Genomic DNA, 25,793 nt, shown 5'->3' on the forward strand with positions numbered 1-25,793 from the left:
CACTGCTCCATCCTGAAGTTTCGTTTAAATAAAGATGTCTCTGCATCCTTGAACAGACATTGCTACTGACTCCCCTGCTGGAGATGGAAGACAAGTGGCGCAACAGGTTGCTGTTACTACAAGTAGTACCTCGGTTTACAAAATTAATGCATTCTACGGGATGTTACGTAATATAAAAAATTCGTAAACCGAAATGCGGATTGCCAGAGGAACGGTGGCGGTGCTATAAACTTCCAGGTAAAATGCATCCTGGGGAAACTTCCTTCATACTGCAGGGAAAAATGTAAACCAAGGCATTATTTTCAATGATTTCCATTTGTAAAATGAAAATTACATTAACCGAGGCATTCATAGACCGAGGTACTACTGTATTAAAATGCGTGGCTCCAAAGGCAACTTTCAGATCCAAAACACAGCAAGGAAGACTTCCCGAGCATAAATCCCAACCCATATCAGAAAAGGTGGGAGCATTGTACTAAATGATCCACCAGCATCTGATAGCTTTTGGTAATTATAGTTCAAAGCTCTATGTTTTGTGCTTTGCTATGCGTCAAAGATTTAAAGTGAAGCTACATTCTGTTTAAAACTACATGAACAAACTCACATATTCTCCTCACTTGCCCTTGCCATGTATTAGCCAGGGCTTGTATATGAACAAAATCCATCCCTGGAAAAGGTTAACAGCAGCAAAGTACCGTATTTTTCGCTCCATAAGACGCACCTTTCCATAAGACGCACCAATTTTTTAGGAGAAGAAAACAGGAAAATATAATCTGTTTTCTTCGCTCCATAAGACGCACAGACTTTCCACCCCCCTGTTTTGTGGGGGAAAAGTGCGTCTTATGGTGCGAAAAATACGGTAATTGATCAGAGAATTATTTGCTTCTAAAGTACAATAGGAAGATATCTGAGCTATCTTTGAAAATTAGCTTACAGGCCAATGAACTTTAAACATGCAGTGAGGTGGGTTAGGCTGAGAGAGGCGGGGGAAGCTCCCATGAACTTTATGGTTGAGTGAGATTTAAATCCAGCACTCTAGCCCAGGATATTTATTTAACTCAAGTTTCCATCCTGCACAGTAATGGATCAGGTGTAGGTGCAGTCTGACCTTTAGTTCCTCCCACTTGCTCCAACTATTGCCCCCTGCCACGTTCACATGTGTGAAACCTCAGCACAAGCTACTCTGAATATAATTTTTGAGGTCCCCCATGTGGTTACTGCTGCAAATATGACAATTTGCTATTTGAGTCAGAAAGAACTCCAGACTCGATCTCAGAATTGTTTTTCCTACATGGCTCGAGCCCATCTACATTCTGACCTTTCCATCTTGTAGCAAAGCCCTTGCCAAGACCACAATCTTTAACGCCTTTATCACATTAGCCTCCCCAGTGGCCACACGAGGGAAGAAGGAGTGGGAAACCTTGAGCAAATGTTACATGCAGGGGCTTTCCGAGTGTGTTCCAAAATTTATCATCTTGATATATAAATGAGTAGAATGGGCGTGCAAACCTTAAAGATGCAAAGCCAAAACAAAATTGGTTGTCTGTGTATGTAAAAACACAAGGTTGTTTGTTTGTTCACAGGAAAGGCTCTGCAATGCACAAGGATCCTTTAGCAGATAAACAGTTGTAATTTAGGAATAGAATATGGCCATAAACCAAGAAAGATCATTGGTACAGCTAGATCTTTTGTCTACACTGACTAGCAGTGGTTCCTGACAATTCACACTAAAGCCTTTCCTGACTCTGCCTGTCAATATCAAGATTTCAACAACAATCTTCCGCATACAAACCACCTGCTTTATCGTTGAGCCGCCACCTTTCCCTGCCATTGAGGAATATAGAAACTGCTCTATAACTTGGTCAGACTATTGGTCAATCTAGGCCAAGCACCATCTACTTTGATAGTGGCTCTCCAGAATCTTAAGCCTAAGCATTTCTCACCACCTGACACATGTTTTTTTCCACGTAAGGATGCCAAATGGAACTGCCTCTCTGCCTTGTGTATATGTTTTGACACTGAGCTACCACCTCTTTCCTCTTCTGGCAAGTTGAAATCTACTGAGTTTTAAGTGGCAGTGGGTTGACTGACTGGAAAGTGAACATCTCAGCTAAAATTGGCATTGCAGCACACAAAGGCTATCAAATAAGGCATAAACATGCAGTGGGCTGGCTGGATAGCTCAGTAAATTAGATATCTGGCTGCAGAACCAGAGATCGGGAATTGAATATTTCACTCTGTATCACAGAGTTCTGTGTAGCCTTGGATAATCTGCAAGGTTCCAGAGTGCCCCCAGCAGAAGGAAATGGTAAACCACATTTGAGTACTGTGTACCTAGACAACACTGAAAAGGACTGCAATAAATCAAAATTGAGTGGCACACAATTATTATATACATGATCTGACCTCTTAGTCATCCCCATGGGCAACCTATCAGGTTCCCAGCTTGGGAACATTTTTCCTTTTGAAATTGCAACTTTGAGGATCCTCTAGCCAGTTGGGCCAAAGCCACTGCTGGCTTCAGGACACTGGAGTTTTAGGTAAAAAAAAAGGTAACATTCTCCAAGTTCTGGATTTTAGAAATACAGTAAACTTGTTCTTTTCTCTATTGTGTATATCAGACATTTTCTCCCCCGTGCATTGCTGCATGCCACAGGGTCAGCTATCTTTTCTGGAAAGGAATTGAGCTTTGGAAAACAGATAACAGATAGCATCCACTGATGCTCTCCACAGTCAGAAGGAAATCCTCAGTGAGAAAACAATTGCATGGCAGTGATTTGTTTCATTTTTATTAGAAAAATATCCACCAAATGGTCTTTTTTAAAATTCAAACGTTGCAGTTCAGCCTAAGGCCTCAGTTGGCAAATATGTCACCCATGGGCATCCAGACACTTTTGCATTGGGTGGCCTGGTAGAGAAATTCCTCCCCAGCCCCCTGCTGTGGATCGGCCCAGCGACGCTGCTCTGATCCATAGTTCACCCATGTTCTCTTCAGGTTCCCAGCAGAGGCCCATTCTACAAGTGCAGAACCCTAGAGGGAGAGAAATAATAATTAACAATAGTACCAACAATGACTTTTCAAGAGCAGAAATGGATACTCTTTAGATTTAATGGGCACCTTTACTGATCAAGTGCAGAGGTTTGGAAAGGCTTTTTACCTAAATAGCTGACCCTGCTGTAAAGCTTTTCCCACAGTAACAGATCCTAAGGCATGTGCTCTGGAGCTGATGGTGAGCCTATCCATAACGGACTATTAGGGGCCTTTCTGAGAACTTAATTGTTTTTCTCATGGAAGAATTCTACCATTCTAGAATTTAAAACCAGCAATGATCCTCAAAGTTGTAATTTCAAAAAGAAAAATGTTCCCAAGCTGGTTGTGGAGCCAAAGATTGGGAGTTTGATTCCCCACTGTGCTTCCTGTAAGTAGAGCCAGCTTGTGTGGCTTTAGGCAAGGTGCACAATCTCAGGATGCCCCCAGAAGAACGGAATGGTGAACCACTTTTGAGTACTCTACCTAGAAAACCCTGGGAAGGATTCTCAGAACTCAGTATTGACTTGACAACGTTTAACCAATTAATTAAAGAAGTCAATGTCTTTTAAATAAAATAATATTTCTAGGGGTGGGAGAGGATGGGACGAGCAACCCTAATATGTTGAGATATTTTTGCATAAGGGTTGTCAACTAGTTAACTTTTTCTCTAGAGGACTGGGATTTTCAAAGTTTTCCAGCTGTAGCGATAATCCTTCTAATGTAAATATAGCTACAGAAAAGCAAAACAAGCACTCCAGACTTCTAGATTTGAAGCATTCCTGACTGATTTTTATATTTATGGATCTAGACATGGAGTAGTTCCAAGAGCTAGGGATCCAGAAAGCCCTATTTACATTTCCCAGATAAAATAAATGTGAACAGTTGATATCTATTGTCCAGAAATTTTGGTTCCTGAAATTACAGAAGGGAAATCTGCAAACCAAACCAAACCAAAAAACACAAAACTACCACCACAAATTGGGGGAAGGTCAGGTACAAAAAAAAAAAATAATTACATCTGGATTTGAAGAATCACTGGCTTCAATTTAGAAATGATGAAACATTTCTAAATGATAACAAAGATTCTTGAAAAACTAGTATCTTCCTAACTACTGTTCCTTTGCCCACTGCAATTCTTTGCTAGACCAGCAAGGCAACCTCACCTCTTTAGAGCCAAAATACCACACGGCTTGTACAGCTTGGTGCTCCGCTAAAGCCCGGCTCAGATAATCTCGGCTGCCAGAGATGATGTTCACGACTCCGCCAGGAACATCTGAGGTATCTAGTACCTGATGGGAGAGATGTGAAGAGAGGATACTATTACTGACTTAAACAAAAAAATGCAACCATGTCTAGAATTGGGGAAGAAATAATAGAAAGAATACATACATGCAAGATAATCAAAACAACAGGAGACGATCCTTAGCCCTTTTGCATTATACCTGAAGAGGTTTAATTATTTTAATATCTTTCTTTGCGGAGTGGATAAAGTGTGCATAATATTATCGAATACATGATGATAGGCCCTGCCGCAAGAAGCTTACAACCCAAAATCCTTCATGGAGAAAAACAGCAGAGTGGTCAAGGATATGTGTTAATAGAAGAAGTAGAAGCCGGGGGTTAAAGAGAAGAATCTGAAATTCGTTCAGGCACCATGCATTTTGGCTCCATTTCCTTGTAGCACGTACAGAATTATGCACACTTTTAGCTTTGGATGCAGATTAAGGTAAGGATAACTGGGTTGGTTGAAAGGGGCTTTCCCTTCTATGGAAACCCCAGTAGCTCCCTGAAGCACAAATGTTTGCAGGGGGCTTACTGAATGGTGTAAACTAGAGGAGAGGGGGAACCTCATGAAGGACTGATGGGAGTTGTAGCTCATGACATCTATAGAAACCTACAGTATGGAAACTCGAGTGGCAACAACTGTCCAGTAATGACATCAGTATTTTATGTCCTTCTCTTCTTGCAGTATTTTCCCAGATTCCCACAGAAGGGCCCCCAATGAAACTAGGACAAATGTTTAAGATGCCCCGGCTCCAAGATATTTTGCAATCTAGAAATGATTATTTTCAGCAGTACATGTATAAACTCTGCCAAGTGCAGTCTATTTTTTTATTTAAAAAGGAGGAGGGGGAAGAGAGAAAGAGAATAATAGATATTCTGGAATTTGGATCCTTAAAGGAGGCTTCATTTGGATTTGTTTTTAAAAGCAAGATTCTCGAACAAACAATGAAATCCTGTTCGTGCAGCTGAGTCACATAAGACTGATAATGTCATCAGCCTCATAACATATAATTTACCCAGTATTGGCTATTGCAAATTCTGGAGCAGTATACCTGAAGTCTAGAAAGACCAGAAGCAGAAGAGTGCCTCTGCGAGACACTACAGCTGGCTGGATGTGATGCCAGAAAAATATGGAACTTTTAGTTTGATTTTCAACATTTATGCCACATTAAAAGCTGGTCCAAGTTATTTGTTCTAGAAGTATGCAAACATGTTACAGAAGCAGCTACTAATCTTTGACAGTCTGCTAACGATTTTGGGAAGATGTGTGGCCATAAATTGAGCTTTTAAATCAGCGTCAAAGTGAATTTGGCTTTGCCAGAGAAGACCTACTTACATTCCTTGCTCCACTTGTAGCACTGCATCACACAACCACCAGAAACACAAGGTGGAGGATACTGTGGCCAGCATGTATGTTGGGGATGATGGAGCTATTTTTTGTGAACCAAGCAATCTTTCTCAGAGGTGCCTTCCCTTGGTCTGAATTTCTTCCTTTCATCTTGTATGAAAGGAGGAGAATTGAAGATTTTTGTAACAACCCAGCAGGCTTGAAGACTACAACTTTTCATATTCTTTCACAGATCTTTATTCTACCAATGGAAAACAGTGTGGAAGGCAACGTTGTATGTTAGAATGGCATGAGTTAAAAGCCAACTGCTTCTGGACCCTAGAACCGACTTCAACTTGCACTACGGCCATGGAAGTTAAAATCAACAGAAGCAACTTTTCCAAACTTCAGTGCAAACTGTTTGCCTGTATGATTTGGAAGGGAGGCTGTGCTGTTTTTGTTCTGTCTGGATTGTTTATTTTATCCAAGTTATTATCAGCAGAGAAAGAATGGCTGAAATCTTGTTGGTGTAGCTACCCCCGCGAAACACTGATGATGTCATCAGCAGGGGGAATTCTTAGTAATCAAAAACTTCCTATTTCTGACCCATGGCTTTTCTGATCTCTGTGCAATCCAATTTATCACATGGGAGATGAAATGAAAATCTTTAATCATAGAAAGTCCCTACTGATAATGTAATCTTGTAATCAATAATGAATTACCTCTGTCTCCTGTCCTGGGGCTCTCACAGGTTCAACATGAAGAAAGCGCTTACATGGGACTTAGATAAGCCATAGATCTGAATTAGGAAGTTTTTTTATTCCTGAAAATAACCACTTGCTGATGATGTCATCATCTTTCCATGGGCATGGGTTACTCAACAGGATCTCAGCCAATGATCTCTGCATAGCTACTGCCAAGAACCATAACTGAGATTGCCTCATCAGCCAGTACAGTCGTGCCCCGCTTAACGATTGCCCTGCATTATGAAGAATCTGCTTCACGATGATGTTTACAATATTTTAGATGGGTTTTTTTTTTGCTTTGCGAAGACCGGTTCCCTGCTTCTAGAACCGATTCTTCACATTACAACGATCAAAACAGCTGATCAAAATGTTTTCAAAATGGCCGCCGGGTGCTCAAAATGGCTCCCAGCTGTGCTTAGGGACGGATTCCTCACTATACAGGCACTAAAAATGGCTGCCATATGGAGAATCTTCGCTGGTCTGTGAGTTTTTAGCCCATTGGAATGCATTAACTGGGTTTTAATGCATTTCATTGGGTTTTTTATTTTCGCTTTACGACATTTTCGCTCTACAGCAATCTCGCTGGAATGAACTAACATCGTTAAGCGAGTCACCACTGTACTGCCCTGTCATCTATCCAGAACAGTTGGCACAACAGGACCCCTCCATCTAACTGAAAAAAAAAGATGTATGGCTTGCTCTCTAACAGTGTTTTACCTCTACCTGCATACTGCCAATATAAGATGTTCCAGGATCTGCCTTGCAAGTTAATCATGGAATGAGAACTATGTCAAATAAAATGTTTGGACAGTTGCACAGCTGATAATTACTCTGTTTCATACACTGCCCTTTGTTGTCATAATGATCTCCAGATATTGACAGAGCTGTCGGGACAGGGTGTTGGTGAAGCTGCCAATGAGGACTACTTACTGGTGCACTGCTCTTAAACTCCCACGTCAATACTGTGTCTCTCTCTCCATCCTTACCCCACACTTATCACTCTCTCTACAAACAAAGGCAGATGTACAAGTGCCAAAAGATATGAAGGCAAAATGGAGGGTTTGAGGAACAACAGGTCAGAGAATATCAGCAGGCTAGGAGGAGAAGACCCTGAAGATGACAGAAAATACCAACGACGTTCCCCCAAAACAAAAACAAAATCCTAAAAGGAGCCTCAGCACCCTCCAAACAAATCCCATCTAGTCATGAAAAAAGCATGTTTTGAAATCACAAAACAGTGAGCATAAGCTGGAAAAGAAAAAGAAAAAGAAAACAGAAAACAGGTGGGTTGGCTAGGGAGAAAGTCCTTAACACGGGATATTTAGAGCAGGATATGCTTGGTTGACAAGCAGGAATTCCAAAGTACACCTGCTAGAAGATTAAAAATACATTGGACTAGATTGTTTGTAGGTTAATGAATAATCCCAATTGTATCCCTTTTGCCTCTGCCCCCTTGAACCACAAATGCAAACATGAACCTCCTGGACATTATTGATCCTTACTGATGAGGCTGGCACTACCCGTAGGCTGCACAAGGTGATCGTCTCAGGTGACAGGACACAAGAATGTACCAAACGGTTTGTCTGCCCAGGCCTTTGGCTGCCTCCGCTCCCTTCCAGTTCACACCTATACTCCTCCAAAGCATCATCATCAACTCAGAAAGTCCATGTTTTGAACAGCCCCCAGCCGTAGTACAAGTCTCAGCCGCACAGTCAATAGTGCTGCAATCTGGCAACAGCTAGAGGCCCAAACATTCCACCTTCCTAACCAACGGAGCGAGCACCCGCATTTTCCTTTCAGGGTCAAGGGAGTCCCCTATCAAGCCTCTACCATATTGTTCACCTGTGCGATCCATAAAGTCAGAAAATGAGAGATGTGCCATTTTCATAAACCTTGCTCATGAGTAAATCAGCGATCCAAAGACATGTGCGGACCCTTCTCACAAGGAGAATAACAATCTCCCATGTGAATGGAAGGATTGCTCAAAATAGACTGCACTAAGTTCTAAGATGATGATGGACTGGGAATCAGTCCTTCCAAATTCCCCCATCTGGATTTGCCGTTACCTATGTATTTTGTATCATTTATATACCACCTTTATCCCAGTGAAGGGACCCACGGCACAGAAAGTAAACTGAAACTGCTGGTATCTGGCAATTGTTACATACTGAACTAGCTTCACTGGTTTTCTTCTCCTCTTTTGTCTGTTCCAACTTGTCGTATGATTCCAGTAAGTTTGTATTTGATACCAGCAATATTTGAGTAATTGTCAAGCAGATATATCTTTGTGATAACATCAGTATTTTACAAGCACTTGAAGATAAAGTCATAGATGGAAAATATGAAAAAAAAAATCAGAGTCATCTCAGATAATAAACTTGCCAGGACTATCAAAAGTCATTTTAGGATAATCCACAAGCCCACAGATAACATTTTGCTGTTTGAAGCACGGCAGTTAATGGCATCCCTTGCCCACTTGGGTTAAGGGGCATAGTATCCAAAGCCAGGCAAATTATTTTGGCACATGAGGCAGAAAATCCAACAATTACTTCACATCCCTCAGAAGAGCAAAGACAACACTTTAAACAACTAACAAACGGGCCATTTCATGCCACACAAAATCAGCTACTTGAGGGAGCTACCCTCCTTCTGGCCTTCTGTAGGGCATAAAGATGGGGAACATGTGGGGTTAGGGCTATGCGTGTGTTTTGGACTACAGGTAGCAGGATACCACAGCCAACGTACTGGCTATGAAATTCTGAGAGTTATGGACAAAAAAAACACTTTTCTAAAGATCTCAATCTTTCACACTTTCTGTAAATAGCTCACAGATTTCCAGTTGTGTCAATTCATGTTTATAGTTAAAATAGTCAACTCAGACTCATCAACGGAGATAGTGGTGTAACTTTTAGTGCTTGCTGGAAGCCTTTGTTTTGTAAACTGGATAGACTTGGCAGGTTGCCCTTCTATAATGCTGGCCAACATGGCAGACTGAAAAAGTTAATGTTAATCTGTCTGAGTTTGTTGTGGACACGGACCCAGCTCATTTTGATTGTACCCAGAAAAATTTAAGGTTTGCTATATTTGAGTTCATATCTTGCCTTCACTGGAAGCCCTGTGAGCTGTTTACACAAAACTCTTTTCTATTTCTTGTTGGGCCAACCCTTGAACAGACCTACTGGATCACGTGAAAAGTCACAGAATGATAGAATAAGGGAGTTAGAGGGGGCCTATAAGGGCATCTAGTCCAACCCCCTGCTCAGTGCAGGAATCCAAGCCAAAGTACATATTTTTGCCTAGCCGAGCATCTTGCTTTCTCACAGCAGACAGTTTGACAACAAGGGCCTGATCCATCCCTGCTGTTGCTTTCCATGAAGTGGTATATCTGTGGCCCACTGTCTCTAAACTTTGGGGTTCCGCACAGCCTTCATTAGGAGCAGCTGCTGATATACTCAGAACCCTGACAGAGTTACTTTTTGTAACTATATTTCCTAGAATCCCCTACTAGGAAGGCTGAAAGCTATAATGTTTCCAAGCTCTGCATAGATCTATCAGACATGTTGTTGTTGTTTAGTTGTTACGTCATGTCTGACTCTTCATGACCCCATGGAGCAGAGCATGCCAGGCCCTCTTGTCTTCCACTGCCTCCCGGAGTTTGATTAAATTTGTTGATAGCTTCAATGATACTTTCCAACCATCTCGTCCTCTGTCGTCCCCTTCTCTTGCCTTCACACTTCCCCAACATCAGGGTCTTTTCCAGGGAGTCTTCTCTTCTCATGAGATGGCCAAAGTATTGGAGCCTCAGCTTCAGGATCTGTCCTTCCAGTGAGCACTCAGGGTTGATTTCCTTCAGAATGGATCAGTTTGTTCTCTTTGCAGTCCAGGGGACTCTCATGAATCTCCTCCAGCACCAGAATTCAAAAGCATGAATTCTTTGGTGGTCAGCCCTCTTTATGGTCCAGCTCTCACTTCCATACATAGCTACTGGAAAAACCATAGCTTTGACTATGCAGACTGTTGTCAGCAAGGTGGTGATGTCTCTGCTTTTTAAATTGCTGTCAAGGTTTGTCATCGCTTTCCTCCCAAGAAGCAGGCGTCTTTTAATTTTGTGGCTGGTGTCACCATCTGCAGTGATCATGGAGCCCAAGAAAGTGAAATATGTCACTGCCTCCATATCTTCCCCTTCTATGTGCCAGGAGGTGATGGGACCAGTGGCCAATATCTTAGTTTTTTTGATGATGAGTTTCAGGCCATTTTTTGCGCTCTCCTCTTTCACCTTCATTAAGAGGTTCTTTAATTCCTCCTCACTTTCTGTCAGCCATGAATGTGTTTAACCCTCTTTTAAGCCAGTAGCTGACAGCATGTCCACTTCCCAGATCAGTTCCACAATGGAGCAACAACATACTGCCCAACAGTTTCAGCCCAAGTTTTGCCATTATAAACTTTTGTTATGTTCCTTCAAGAGACACTGCCATGATGATTTGATTGACCTTTCTTCAGATCAAATGACAAACCTTAATACACAGGTACAGTCAGTGGGCAGTATAATAAAAAGCACGGTTAAGGCACAAAGAATCCTGCTCGCTGACCTATAATTACAAACCAACCAACACACACATGTACCTTTATGGCACATGCAAAACCAAGGAAGAGAAAGACAGAACACAGAAACAGCTTAAATAGTAATGGAACATGAAGATGATGGTGATGAGGGGGATTTTAAGGTGGATTCCTGCTTTTTTTGTTCATTATTTTAATTTTTGTCTACATTTATGTTACTTTTTGCAGCCACCAAGAGTAATTGCCACTAGATGGGTGAGGAATAAGTAAGTAAGTCAGTCAGTCAGTCAAGCAGGCAAGCAGGCAGGCAGAAAGAAAGAAAAATTGGGAGCTGACATTCTCTATCTTAAACAGTTATGCTTATTCTAGTGACGAAATGTAGGGAGAAAAGGAAGGTTTTCCCCTTCCAAAATTCCCCCATATCTGTTGCTCATCCTTAAAGTATCAACAAAAATCTATAAAATTAATGAGATACAAAGAAGAAATTTGAAAATTTGTTTGTCTTTCCCTTAAATGAGGCGTGTGGATGTCCATACACTTCTTACTTAGAAATGTCTATTTCCATGCTTTAACTCATTCCTTACACTTGTACAGGCACGGAACATATCCATAAAATTAAGATTAGAAAACCCGATTAACCTCGCCACAGGGTGAAGTGTGTACATACAACCACATTCTGTTATGCAACTGACTAAACACGGAGTCTGGGTTTTCCCACGAGGGAGGAAATTTGCATTTTTCATGTGTACCACAGAAGCCACAAAGCATGCAAAATCCCCTTTGGCTTAGTTGCCACCGACAGCTGAGAGAAAAGGAAAGCAGGAAATGAAAAGGAAGCTATTTAGCCCCATTGGGCTCAATAAACAGGACATTTTTCTCAGTATCTTGATTTATAACACGGACAGGAAAGGTCCAAGATGTTGGACTATAACTCCCCCAAATTCCTCATCATTGACTGTGCTGGCTAGAGGTGGCCAGAAGGGCAGTCCCATAACATGTGGCGTCCACATGCAATCCATCTGAATTGGGAAAGGCTGCAGCCCTATTCCCACAATCTGTCTCTGGCACTTCCCTTTTAAGAAAAATAAAAGTGAATTAAATCCAAAATGATTTATAGCCGTGTTTCCAGGTACTCTTGTATTGCAACTCTCAGAAACTCTAGCCAGAATAGCTGGTGGTGAAGGCTTTGGGATTGTAGTCTAAGAACACCTGGGCTACCCAAGGTTGGGAATCACTGATTTATAGGATTATAGCTGGAGAACCCTCTTCATTAGCTTTCTTCAACCAAGAATGGGTAACACTTGGTCCTCCAGATGTTGCGCAACTAGAATTCCCACGATTCCTCCTAATCCGCCATGCTGACTCCAGCTGCTGTGAACTGCAGTCCAACCACATCTGCAAAGTAGCACATGCCCACCTGGCTTTGTTTCAAGGCCAGCTATGAGCTCAGTCAGATTCTGTTTCATCCCAAGTGAATGTCGGAACTATAATAACTTTGGTTTCCAGGAAAAGCTCTTCCTTGCAGGCCGGGCAGTCAAAACATCCGGAGAGCTAAAGACACTGCACCATCAACAAAATAAATGATACCTGGTAAAGATCCAGAGCAAGCACTGGGTACCGCTCACTGGGCACCATCACCACACAGTTGCCCCGGCTAACAGCTGGAGCCAGCAGGCTGACAAAAGCAAGAAGAGGGTGTTCATCAGGGCAGGCAATTCCCACTACGCCAAGAGGTTCTCTGAAGAGGAGGGAGGCACCATACAAAGATGTTTCCTGTAGCAAAGAACAACAGCCAACCGGGAGGCATGAATGAGCAGTCTCTGAAACCGTGCAGACCCACCCTCGAAAGCAAGCTCTGCTGAACCCTGTATCTACTTGCTGAACCTTCTTACTTTCTCTGGACCCCAAACCAACCTCCTCTAAAAGCAGACCCTCTGCTGTGCTAATCATGGCACAAGACTATATTACAGGTCAAGTCAAAAGAGGGCAAAAAATGTCCTTTCAAATTAGTTTTACTTTCCAAAGATATACCTACACTGCGGGTTGTGTCACTGGTACAAATAACAGCTTGGGAGAGTCACAATTGTTGAAAGCTGGTCCTAGAGACTCCCAGCCAGCATAGCCAGTGGCTGGAGGATTCGGGGAATCGCAGTCCAAAATGTAACTTTTCCAAACTGTAATATACTGTATAGGCAGCTATTGTACATTTTCAGAGTGTCCATGTGCTGGAATTTGGAAAAATTGCTTTTTTACAGCTCTGTCCCCTACTTCCGTACCCCAACACCAGAGGCATTCAAGAGAAATGTAGACAACTACCTAGCAGACATCCGTTGATTGGTATTCCTGCATTGAGCAGAGGGTTGGACTCAATGGCCTTATAGGACTCTTCCAATTTCATTCTTCCATGATTCTATGAAATACCTTTCCAGCATCTCTGGCTAAAGTTTTGCCCATCTCCTCCTCTCTTTATCTGGAGATGCCGAGGAACCAGAGTCCACCACAAAAAGATCCCATTCTCTTCTGATTTTCATGAACCTAAGCAGGGCCAGGCCTAGGACGATCATGGATGGGAGACCACCAGAAGGTACTAGAGATATCCAGGTAAGACAGGGAAACTATCCTGCTTGAGTCCTCCTGGCAGCCAATACTGGGCTAGATGGATCAACAATCTGAGAGGATATGATAGCTTCCTTTTTTTGCCTATACAAAGGCTCTGCTCTGCCCCAACCTATAGTCCCTCCCCAAACCTTTCGAGGCTTGCATTCAGTCCCTGACAAAAATTACAGGATGGAGAACTCTACCGTGTGTACCCAAGTAGCAGAGCCCTGTTAGTTCTGACCTGCACTGCTCCACCATATTTATCAGAGTACGCTGCCCAGTAGAAAAGACGCTGCACACTGAGGTCCACCTCCTGTAGAGCCGCTTCTTTCTGTGCGCCTGTCAATTCCTGCAGCTGTGACGCAAACCCAGCTCGACGGAGTTCCAGATTTTCAGCCAGGTAGTACAGGATCTGTGCCCGGGCATGAGCTGTTTGCTTCGCCCATCTAAAAAGATCAACAATAGATAAGATCAGGAAAAGGAAGCCAAGATTGTGGTCACAACTGTTCCACCAAGCAAGGTGCTTTCCAATAATCCAGAGTTTTTTCTTCCATCTTCTCTGGAACATAAGACCTCACCTGCTGGATCACAACAAAGGTACATCTGTTCAACGCTTGGACAAGTTACTTTCTGGAAAAAAAAAACCTCCCATAATCCCTCTACCAGCATGATGTTTGGGTACCATAGTCCAGAAGTAACTTCTTAAATCTGTCCGTAAGCCCCCTCTCAATGCTCACCCCTCCCTCCCTCTTTCTGGTGACTCTAGCCATGCTAGAATGGCTGTTTATACATCACCAAAGAGGATACAGTTTTGAGAAACAAATACTCAGAACATGTGCCAATTCATATGGACAGATGCAAAATTATAATAAAACTGTGCTCACGACCTGGGGTTCAAATCCCAGGTAGCCGGCTCAAGGTTGACTCAGCCTTCTATCCTTCTGAGGTCGGTAAAATGAGTACCCAGCTTGCTGGGGGGGGGCAATGTGTAGCCTGTATAATTAAATTGTAAACCGCCCGGAGAGTGCTTGCAGCGCTATGGGGTGGTATATAAGTCCAAAAAAATTTTTTTTTTATTTCAAGAGAAATACAGAATGTGGTGCTGAGACCTGTGAACTTCCCTGCTCAGGGGCTGTCCAGATGCTCATGGCTTGTGGGTAGATCCCAGGCACCCCCTTGGTCCTTTATATACTGTATTTTGTTATCTTGAAATCTGATTTCAACAGGACACCCCTTCAAACAATAATGTAGGTCATCAAATAGAGGACTGAGTTCTGAGAGTCTTTCAAGAGAGGATTGGCTTCCTGAAAAAAAGGGCTAATGACCCTCTAGGCCTCACAAGAGTATTTCTTGAAGAGCCTCGTGGCACAGTGGTTAAACTACTATACTACAATTAAAACTGTGCTCACGACCTGGGGTTCAATCCCAGGTAGCGGCTCAAGGTTGACTCAGCCTTCTATCCTTCCGAGGTCAGTAAAATGAGTACCCAGCTCGCTGGGCGGGGGGATGTGTAGCCTGCATAATTAAGTTGTAAACCGCCCAGAGAGTGCTTGAAGCGCTATGGGGCGGTATATAAGCAGCACACTTTGCTTTGCTTTTGCTTCTTCAGTTGCAGTCCAGTGACTGCCATTTTCAATTTCCCATAATGCCCCGGAATGGCATTAAGATAGGCAACCCAAGGCACTGTGGGAAATTTGAAATGGAACTTTGTCGCTGTTACCTGCCAGAAATCCAAGGCAGCTATTAGTGCTGCTGGGCTGTGCCACAGAGTATCAGCTCACCTGTTACCTAAGGATGATGTGTGAATCCTTAATTTGTATCCCACTCTTGTAAATACAATGCTGTTTATGTTTCTATCAGACACAGTAGGAGCTTCAGTTGTATGGGTGACTCTTTTTCTGCCTCTCTGCCCACTAGGTTGCACTGTCCTGGCCAAGATCTGAAAATGAATCCATCATGGCCAGAGGAAGATCTTAAAAGGCTATTCAGCATCTCTCAAGGTCCATCTCTTGATTGCAGACTTTATAAACTCCCTATAACAGTTTTCAAGGCCAGCTATATCATTGTGCAGAGTAAGGTGGTCACCTCAGGCAGCGGATCTGGAGATATCGAAAAGTGCAGCAATGTTGAGTTACTCAATATACTACTACACGATTTCTACCTCCATGGGGAAGAAAGGTATTTGTGTGTGCCTGATTTCACAAAGCCCAGCCTCCAGCCTACAAGCGAATGGTTATTATCGCTTTTTAGAAACGCACATGATGTTAAGAGACCACAAAGTGGGAGATAACAAAGATGTTTATACAACCAAGGCAGGTTCCAGTTCATGGATTTTTTAAAAAAGCAAAACAAAACAAACTTAGCTGCTGCTAAGATAACAACTCATCCTTGGCAGCTGATGCCAAATGACAAATACAGCCACAGCATCAGGGCTGCTATTAATAGCTCTTTCTCGTTTCCAATATGCTCATCATGTACCTCTTTTTGGGAGCAAGGAAGAACTGCAGCATAACCACAGTTGGAAGGGCAAAAATGGCTGCTTCCCATTTTGTAGACATTTTAACCATAAAGGGTGTGCCTGCTCTTTGCAAATCCAGACAAACTTGTGTCCCAGAGGGATTTTTCCAAATATTTGCCAAGCAAGAAGCACTAGTAATCCGCTTGCAACTGCAGTTCCCTCGTCATCAGAACCTCGTTTTTCATTTTTGGGAAACCCTCCTGCTTCCCTCCTCTTACTTTCACCCATTTAACAGAAAATAAAATCTGCCAATTTAAAAATTAAAAACAGGAACAGCATCTAAAACAAAAACTTATTTTAAATTGAAAATAAGTGCAAATGTTGCTTCTTGAGAAACCTAAATTCTGGTAAAAACTATATCACAGAATTATTTAAATTCCTAAATGTTCTTTTTTTTAAATTGAAGACTTTCTGTATCACGCTCTTTGTGGAATTTCTTCACTCTGCCCACCTCTCTGGGCACCATTATACAGTATTCAGTCTTCTGAGGTGAGTAATTTTAGTCTACAAGGTATTTTCAACTGACTTATATCATCCCTCCCAGAAAACCAGGAAATTAACAGAAGGTTACTTCCAGTCAGAACCATCTTAATTTTTTTGTTTTAAAAAAGAGGCAGAATCCCTCTTTTTAAGGGGTGAATTGTGCCCCCTGGAGGCTTCTGCCTTCACAAGTCTCCCTCCCCTCCCCCATTCCAATTAGACCCTCTGTGGCTGGAAAACCAATTCTGGAGAGTCACAGAGAACATGCAGTTCTTACTCCTGTTTTAGAGTTTGCCCCAGAGGGCCCGGCTCCTACTTTGTGCAGCTTCTGTGCAAACTTAGTACTGTACTATTAATAATTAGAATGCAACTCAGAAAAAATAGGAAAAGGGGCAAGACAACAAATGTAATTATAGTGTCTGCCTTAAAATGGGTATGAGAAAAAACACAGCTCTGTAAAAGGGGCACTGAAAAACAACAGACAAGCAAGCAAAGAAAAAGACTCCAGAAGCATTATAGTGGAAGCAGTGGAGATGTATAACCAAAATACAGTGATGCCTTACAAGACGAATGCCTCGCGCAATGAAAAACTCGCAAGACGAAAGTGTTTTGTGATTTTTTTGGTGACTCACAAGACAAATTTTTCTGTGGCCGTGCTTCACAAGATGAATAGGAACACATGAATTAAATTTCAATGCATTCCTATGGGAAACCGCGCTTCACAAGATGAAATTTTTGCAATACGAAACGACTTGTGGAACGAATTATTTTCGTCTTGCAAGGCATCACTGTAGAACAACAAAAGCAATGTGGCATATTTAAGACTACTAGATTTTTTTCAATGTGAGTTTAGGTATACTATTATTAATAAATACTATTTATTTATAATTTTTCACTAGTATTTATTTGTTTATAAAAAGAAGCTAAAATTCCATTCGGATTCTATACTGTTTCAGAATAAGTGAAACAGTGTAGGTGGTATCAGCAAACTACAATCAATTAACAAGATGCTGGTTGTGTTTGTGGTTGTTCAGCTGACACATGACCACAAGCAGCACTTCATTAACTAGTTGTGGTTTGCCACCATGATTTATGACATTTCACTTATTCCAGAATAAAAATCTCAGCAGAATCCTGCTATTATTTATCTATTATTCCTGTATTACACCATTTAGTATTTAGTACATGGAATAGTTTCACTTCAAAGAAAACCATCAAGCAGCAGTCCACAGGACAATTTACATTAGTAACATCTGTCTATTATCAGAATGTTTATATAATCAACACTTTGAACATAACAAAGCATCATCATCATCTGGGAACTGCACAGCTAGAAGGAACTCATTGAGTCCAGCCCCTGTCAAGGAAGCATAGTGGGGGAACTGAACTCTCAACTTGTGGTTCCACAGCCAGAGACCTAAACCACTGAGCTATCCAGCAGTTCATTGTCTTATGTCTGTGTTCCTCTCCTTTTAGTCCCTGTCCCCATCCTGCAATCATGTTCACTATGGCCTAAATATTTTGGTCCATGTGTCTGAGGATGTGGGTTGGAATCCACAAAAGGTCACACTGAAATACAACTATTACAGATATTTCTACTTCTGTTATAAATGCTGAAACAGATGAATACAACTTCCTCTTTGAAAACAACTACAATAAAAGAAAGGAAATCAGGGGAGAAGAATGTAGGTACCTTGTTTGCCTAACCTAAAAATAAGCCCTAGTAGGATTTTTCAGGATGCTCGTAATATAAGCTCTGCCCCAAATTAAGCCCTAGTTAAGTGAAAGCCCACCCTCCACCACTGTGCAACAACCAGAAGAAAATGACATGACTGTATTTGAATAAATGTAGATTGTTGTACATGGGGGAAAAAATGTCCCCTGAACGCATTTTTGGAGCAAAATTTAATATAAGACCCTGTCTTATTTTCGGGGAAACACGGTAGTTGCGGCTGGTCCCGAAGGGCAGGTGTTCTACCTCTGGCTATTCCACTTCTTCCTAACACCCAACCAGAAGTTGGGACCCTGCTTGTGTTCTCCTCCTGCTGAACTCCTAGCCTTATCGCTGTGTTGTTTTTTTTCAGGGGTGGGGGGGGGGAGTCAGAAGAAAGGAAAAAAGGGAAGTGTGCAGGCTTATGTTTTTGTGACTATAACTCCCAGAATTCTCTAGGAGGGAATGGATGTGAATGAAAACGTTGATGGTGTAGCTTGGAAACCAGGCACAAGGGAAGCAGCACTCGGAAGGTACATCTCTGCTTTTGCAGGCTGGCCTCTTGTTTAGCAGACTATGGCACCAACAAATGCTCAGCAGATATTGGTCAATATCAGTAAAGTAGTGAATCTGCTCCAGGTTTTATTTAGAAGCTATCCCAGTTGCTGGATGCTACGCTCAAAATATGTTCAGCACCCTGGAAATCTTTATATTTCATATTAAAACCTGGAAAGGATTCACCATCCCATTGACATCGGAGCCCTCAGTTGTATATGCTAGGAACAGAGATGGGCACGAACCTCAGTTTGGAGGTTCATGCCAGTTTGTACACTTGGCACCGCAGGTGCTGCACATTCTCAGCTCCCGTCACCCACTCACCTGCCAGCGTACACTCCTCTGCTCCTCCTCTTTGACAGTTCAACCAGTCTCTGGCAGGAGCACGGGCTTCTTTGCCCCAGCGCCTTGGCTGACTGCCTATTCAGACAAGGAGGCAGGACAGGCAACCCCATGCTCCTGCCGGGGACTGGTTGAACAGCTGATGAGGACAGGAATGCACTCCAACTGGTGAGTGGTCATGGGCCTGGGAGGTGGGGGAAAGGATGTGCAGCACCTGTGAACCCAGGCTAGTGCCCATCTCTAGCTGGTAGGCAGAGAATGGTGTGCAACTGTGCTCTGTATCTGCTCTGTGCCTTTTAAGCTAAGTCAATTTCATGGTGGTGAGTGGAAGGATGTGGCCCTATGGTCTATGTAGAGATTCCATTATCAGTTTGGATAACTTTTGCAAAGGGAAGGATTCTTAGTCTTGGCTTCAGACAGCAAACAGTCCTGCATTTGCCCTGGCGTTGGCAACATCGTCACAGAGAACAGAATGCTTTTCATTAAATATGTCATTAATCCCCCCCCCATCAAAATGATGACAATAAGGACGACAACTGGCAAAGAGAAGTTTAGAAACAACTGCATGACCTTTCCTGCAGCCTCCAGAGTTAAAAGGGGGGGGGGGAGAACGCAAAGAAAAATAAAGATATTCAGCCTTAGGGGAAATCCAGATGTTTTCTAGTTTTTTAAAAATACAAGCATACTGGAGAAGCAAATGCCAATTTTATTTAGGAAACACAGAAGGGAAAAAAGCAGGAGGAAAGTGTAACAACAGGAAGTTTGGAACTGAATTATCACTGCAAGTAACCGGCTTTAAATAATATCAAACTAACTCACTACTAAAAGATGAAAGAAAAAGAAAAAATCACCAGAAAGCGAGCTGATGGTCAAGTAGCACATTGTGCATCTGGAACATTTTTTTCTTGAAACGGACATTTTAGCAGCTGTTCCCTTAACTTTTCCTTTTTCATCAGCCATAACCATTTACTTTAACTCCCTGAGCCTTGTTAACCTGAAGCCATAAATAATGCAAAATTAGCCAACAGGTGTTTAAGCAAATGAAGATGACGTGATTAAGGGCTGGGTTTTTCTTTTTAAAAAATCTTATTTAAAACAAGTCTGCTTGGACTTTTGATACTTTCTTTTGCAAGAGAACCCCTGAAATATTAAAAACTGCTTTTTGAAGTTTCTCCCGATTGAGAGAGAAGTTTGCTGCATTAAAAGATAGGTTGGTGTTTGAGAAACACAGGTCACAGCAGGAAGCTGCTTTTAAACCAAGTCAGATCACTAGCACAATCTAGTTCAGTGACCTCAGAAGGGACCCTCAGCCAACACATGGCCTGCATTGAACCCGTTGGCTTCTTCCTGCCTTCAGTGACTGGAGAGAAGAGTTTCTCCCCTTCTTTTCTCCATCTTGAGTGATGCTTTGTTTACGCTGCCTCCACACTCAGACTTATGGGGGGGGGGGGATGAAATCTCTTCCTGAAACAATGGGGTGGCTTTGGCTTTTTTAGAAGCCTCCATCAGCCTAAACAGAAGCTTATAAGAAGCATAATTGCAGTGGAGGAAGGGGGAATATGTACACATGAAAGTATACATACAGGAGTGAGAGCAAGCTCAAGGCAGGCATATCAGAGCTGATTTTAACAATCATGACTGAGTCCCTGAATGCCTGCCTTATTAAAGTTAAGATAGTTTTTAACGTTTACTTGCTTTTAATTATCCAATTGCATTTTAATTAGCATATAGTTTAATTATTTTTTCATGTTTAACTTGTTATGTTTGCAAGTCTATTCTTTTCAATATTGTGAGCCGCCTTGGGTCCCCTTATTGGGAGAAAGGCAGCCTATCAAGCAAACAAACAATTAACAACACTGGTGTGCACGTCCATCAATGGCATCTGCTACCCACACTCTTTACTAAGAACCAGTCTGGCCTTCAGGCGGAAATAGTTTTCCCACACAATGGTCTGCAAAGACTGACAGTGGCTCTCCAGTGTACACAGTGTTCTCACCTAGCACTCTCTCAAGATGCCGGAGATTGCACCAGAGACCTTTCGAATGCAAAACACCTACTCTCTGCCACCCACCAACCAGTCCGTTCCATTAGACAACTGTTCTCTTGGTCTTTCTCTTCCCAAAGGCACAAAGTTCTAAAAATGTGCTTTCTGACACTTAAAAAAGAAGAGATTGCATGGATGCATGGGCCACTTCTCTCGAGTGCCAGCTGAGGAACAAGGTCCTTCTAAAGAAATGAGCTGTGCGCCCCTGAAACTTCGTGCTATAACAAATCTACTAAATGCTGCAAACTAACATAGACATGGGGGGTATGTAGATTTGCAATTTGGACTACAACTCGCAGAATTTCTCAGCCAGCTATGGGAGTTATAGTCCAAAAAACTCTCAAATTTACAAACCTCTAACAGATAAATATATGGAAATTAAAAAGGAAGTAAGAACAGTGGCAACCTGCCCCCCTTACAAAGCATGTATCCCAACAGGCACAGGTGCAGATGTGGGAAAAAGACCCCTATATCGAAATTGCATCAACATTAGAACAGTTTCCTGCCCACTTGGTGGTTGAGCTGCCGGTAGGTGCCTTCTCAGGTTTATTTATTTTTCCTTCCATCGTATCACCCGACTGTCAAATGTAAAATTAAAAACAAAAACAAACAACCTGGGGAATATTTTCCATTCAATGTGACTCATGTGTAACAGCACGTCAGATTTTGTTCTTGGATTTTGCAGGAACTCCCTTCAGTTTATTTACCCTGCCTTTTTACTGCCCTGAGAGTCCATCGATAAAGAAAGCCCGAGTTAGAGACAATACATGAAATCTGATTCTGCAAACAAAGCCACAAGTCTCACTTACGCTGGGTTCAGTCTTTACCTGTTTTCAGCAGCAGCCCTGCTTCACCTGTTGCTCCCTTCAACCCCCTTGCCCGGTCACCTTCTTCCTGCAGAGAGCAGTACTGCCTCCATAAACCACCTGGCATCTGCTTGCACAGATCCAGATGCCTACCTGGTTTTAAAGGGTCCTTCCTGAGAACAATGCACGTGTCTTGTTCTAGGGAGGGAGAAGCCTTCCAGGTAGCCAGAGACAGTAAGTACATGATTTGCCCATCCTGGACAGCCTGGTGCCCGAGACAGAGACATCACTACCATCATCTAACGGGAGGGGTTGAACCTGCCTATTTTCCAGCCCAAGCAATTCTTTTGGGGTTTCTCTTTATCTCCAAGTCAGTAGATATCTAACAGCATCTCTCAAACCAGCATGATTTCTTAATATGGTATATGCAGTGACAACTCACAAAGAATTTTGAAAGACACCCAGGCAAAGTGTCTTCACTCACTTCATAAGCTCACATTTCTCTCTTTGGCTGTATTTATTTTCCAGGCTGCTTTTAACAGAATGGAGACCATCTTTCATAACCGTAATTGCATGTTGTCAAGTCAATTCTGACTTTTGGCAAGCCTTCCTAGGGTCTTCTAGGTATAGAATACTTATTTCCTTCTCCTGGGGCCATCCTGGATCTGAGCAACATGCCCAAGTCTACACTAGCCAGCTCTTCTCTTTTGAGGCCCAGTGGGGGAATTGAACTCTCAAAGTCTGGCTCTGCAGCCGCACAATTAACTTCCTGAGCTATCCAGCCATTGTTCATATGGATGCATTTATTACAGGCTTAATGTGCTTTCATAGGTTCAAATTACCTATATTTTACATGTTTACAGTTTTAAAGCTTTGTGATCTGCTTTAGGGAGGCTCCACCTGGGATGGTGGTATAAAAATAAAAGACAGACATTTAAGCTTAGGCTTTTAGGAGAATTGTAAGCTCTGTGTTTCTAAGATACATGTCAACTTCCTTCCCTAGAGTGCTTGGACAAAGGCCAGCTGTTCTAACTGGTGTGTACTAAGGTCGCACAGGGACTGGCGAATAATCTGAGATACTGTGTTTGCTTTTTAAGAAAGCAAGGGATAAATCAATAAACTGTCACTTAATTTGGCCATCAATCAGTACAGCACAACTGTATGTTTACTTGGCACCTCGGACAAGAAGAAGAAAAGCAAATGAATGATAAAAATCCACAAAGGCTCTAAAAGTGGCTTGTAGCAATGAACTATTTTAGTTATTATCAAATAATAATAAAAAAAGCAAAATGTTGCATATTAGAAATGCAATATAATGCTAACAAAATGTTGTTGTTTAGTCGTTGTGTCCGACTCTTCGTAACCCCATGGACCAGAGCACACCAGGCCTTCCTGTCTTCCACTGCCTCCCAGATTTGGGTCAAATTCATGTTGATAGCTTCAATGACACTGTCCGACCATCTCGTCCTCTGTCGTCCCCTTCTCCTCTTGCCTTCACACTTTCCCAACATCAGGGGCTTTTTCAGGGAGTCTTCTCTTCTCATCAGATGACCAAAGTATTGGAGCCTCAGCTTCAGGATCGGTCCTTCCTGCAAGCACTCAAGGTTGATTTCCTTTAGAATGGATACATTTGTTCTCCTTGCAGTCCAGGGGACTCTCAAGGGTCTCCTCCAGCACCGTAATTCAAAAGCATCAATTCTTCAGCGGTCAGCCTTCTTTATGGTCCAGCTCTCACTTCCATACATCGCTATTGGGAAAACCATAGCTTTGACTATGCAGACCTTTGTCGGCAAGGTGATGTCTCTGCTTTTTAAGATGCTGTCTAGGTTTGTCATCGCTTTTCTCCCAAGAAGCAAGCGTCTTTTAATTTCGTGGCTGCTGAAACCTTCTGCAGTGATCATGGAACTCAAGAAAGCAAAATCTGTCACTGCTTCCATACCTTCCCCTTCTATTTGCCAGGAGGTGATTGGACCAGTGGCCATGTTCTTAAGTTTTTTTTTGACGTTGAGCTTCAGACCATTTTTTGCGTTCTCCTCTTTCACAGTCATTAAGAGGTTCTTTAAGTCCTCCTCACTTTCTGCCATCAGAATGGTATCATCTGCATATCTGAGGCAGTTGATATTCCTCCCAGCAATCCTGATTCTGGCTTGGGATTCATCCAGTCCAGCCTTTTGCATCATATATTCTGCAAAGAAGTTAAATAAGCAGGGAAACAATATACAGGGAAACAATATACAGGGAAACAATATACAATATACTTGTCGTTCTTCTTTCCCAATTTTGAACTAATCAGTTGTTCCATATTCTGTTCTAACTGTTTGTTTGTTTGTTTGTTTATACCCCGCCTATCTGGTCACCACGACCACTCTAGGCGTCTTACAACATATAGATTTCTCAGGAGATAGATAAGGTGGTCAGGCAGTCCCATTTCTTTAAGGACTTGCCATAGTTTGTTGTGGTCCACACAGTCAAAGGCTTTTGCCTAGTCAAAGAAGCAGAAGTAGATGTTTTTCTGGAACTCTCTAGTTTTTTCCATAATCCACCACATGTTAGCAATTTTGTCTCTAATTCCTCTGCCCCTTTGAAATCCAGCTTGTACTTCTGGGAGTTCTCGGTCCACATACTGCTGAAGCCTACCTTGTAGGATTTTGAGCATAACCTTGCTAGCATGTGAAATGAGTGCCATTGCATGGTAGTTGGAGCATTCTTTGGCGCTGCCCTTCTTTGGGATTGGGACGTAGACTGATCTTTTCCAGTCCTCTGCCCAGTGCTGAGTTTTCCAAACTTGCTGCCATATTGAGTGTAGCACCTTAACAGCTTCATCTTTTAAGATTTTAAATAGTTCCACTGGAATGCCATCTCTTCCACTGTCCCTGTTGTTACCCATGCTTTCTAAGGCCCACTTGATGTCTCCAGGATGTCTGGCTCAAGGTCAGCAGCCTCACTATCTGGGTTGTCCGGGACATCAAGATCTTTCTAGTATAATTCCTCTGTGTATTCTTGCCACCTCTTCTTGATGTCTTCAGCTTTGTGAGGTCCCTCCCATTTTTGTCTTTTATCATGTCCATCTTTGCACAAAATGTTCCTCTAATATCTCCAATTTTCCTGAACAGATCTCCGTTTTTTTCCTTTTCTATTATTTTCTATATTTCTTTGCATTGTTCATTTAAGAAGGCCCTCTTGCCTCTCCTTGCTATTCTTTGGAAGTCTGCATTCAATTTTCTGTAACTTTCCCTATATCCCTTGCCTTTTGTTTCCCTTCTCTTCTCTGCTATTTGTAAGGCCTTGTTGGACAGCCACTTTGCTTTCTTGCATTACCTTTTCTTTGGGATGGTTTTTGTTGCTGCCTCCTGTACAATGTTAGGAGCCTCCATCCATAGTTCTTCAGGCACTCTGTCAGTTCCTTAAATCTGTTCTTCACTTCCCACTGTGTATTCATAAGGGATTTGGTTTAGATTATACCTGACTAGCCCAGTGGTTTTTCCTACTTTCTTCAGTTTAAGCTTGAGTTTTGCTATAAGAAGCTGATGATCAGAGCCACAATCAGCTCCAGGTCTTGTTTTTGCTAACTGTATAGAGCTTCTCCATCTTTGGCTGCAGAGAATATACTTGGGGGAATTGAACTGTTGTTGCTCTGTGCTCTTGAATCACTTCTGAGTTATGTTGATCATAATGAATGAATAAAATATGAATTAATGACCTCTAGAAAATCCTGTGAGGAACGAGATCTGCAGACTGAAGACTATGGCTTCCTTTATTGAGTCAATCCATCTTGTGTTAGGTCTTTTTCC

At 42.3% G+C, this 25,793-nt stretch overlaps 1 protein-coding gene across 2 annotated transcripts in view; it reads right to left on the reverse strand.

The window, feature by feature from the left end:
* Positions 1-2,762: 2,762 nt before the first annotated feature.
* Positions 2,763-25,793, reverse strand: part of ALDH16A1 (aldehyde dehydrogenase 16 family member A1) — a 55,540-nt gene continuing 32,509 nt past the window's right edge. For both annotated transcript variants that reach the window (XM_072976683.2, XM_072976682.2), the window contains exons 16-19: positions 13,788-13,992; positions 12,536-12,721; positions 4,195-4,320; positions 2,763-3,031 (exon numbers count right to left, since the gene is read on the reverse strand). In XM_072976683.2, coding sequence (XP_072832784.2) covers positions 2,855-3,031; positions 4,195-4,320; positions 12,536-12,721; positions 13,788-13,992 — 694 coding nt within the window. In that variant the 3' untranslated portion in view covers positions 2,763-2,854. The remainder of the gene's footprint in view (positions 3,032-4,194; positions 4,321-12,535; positions 12,722-13,787; positions 13,993-25,793) is intronic.

The sequence above is a fragment of the Pogona vitticeps genome, chromosome 6 (assembly GCF_051106095.1).
Source record: "Pogona vitticeps strain Pit_001003342236 chromosome 6, PviZW2.1, whole genome shotgun sequence".
Lineage (NCBI taxonomy): Eukaryota > Metazoa > Chordata > Lepidosauria > Squamata > Agamidae > Pogona > Pogona vitticeps.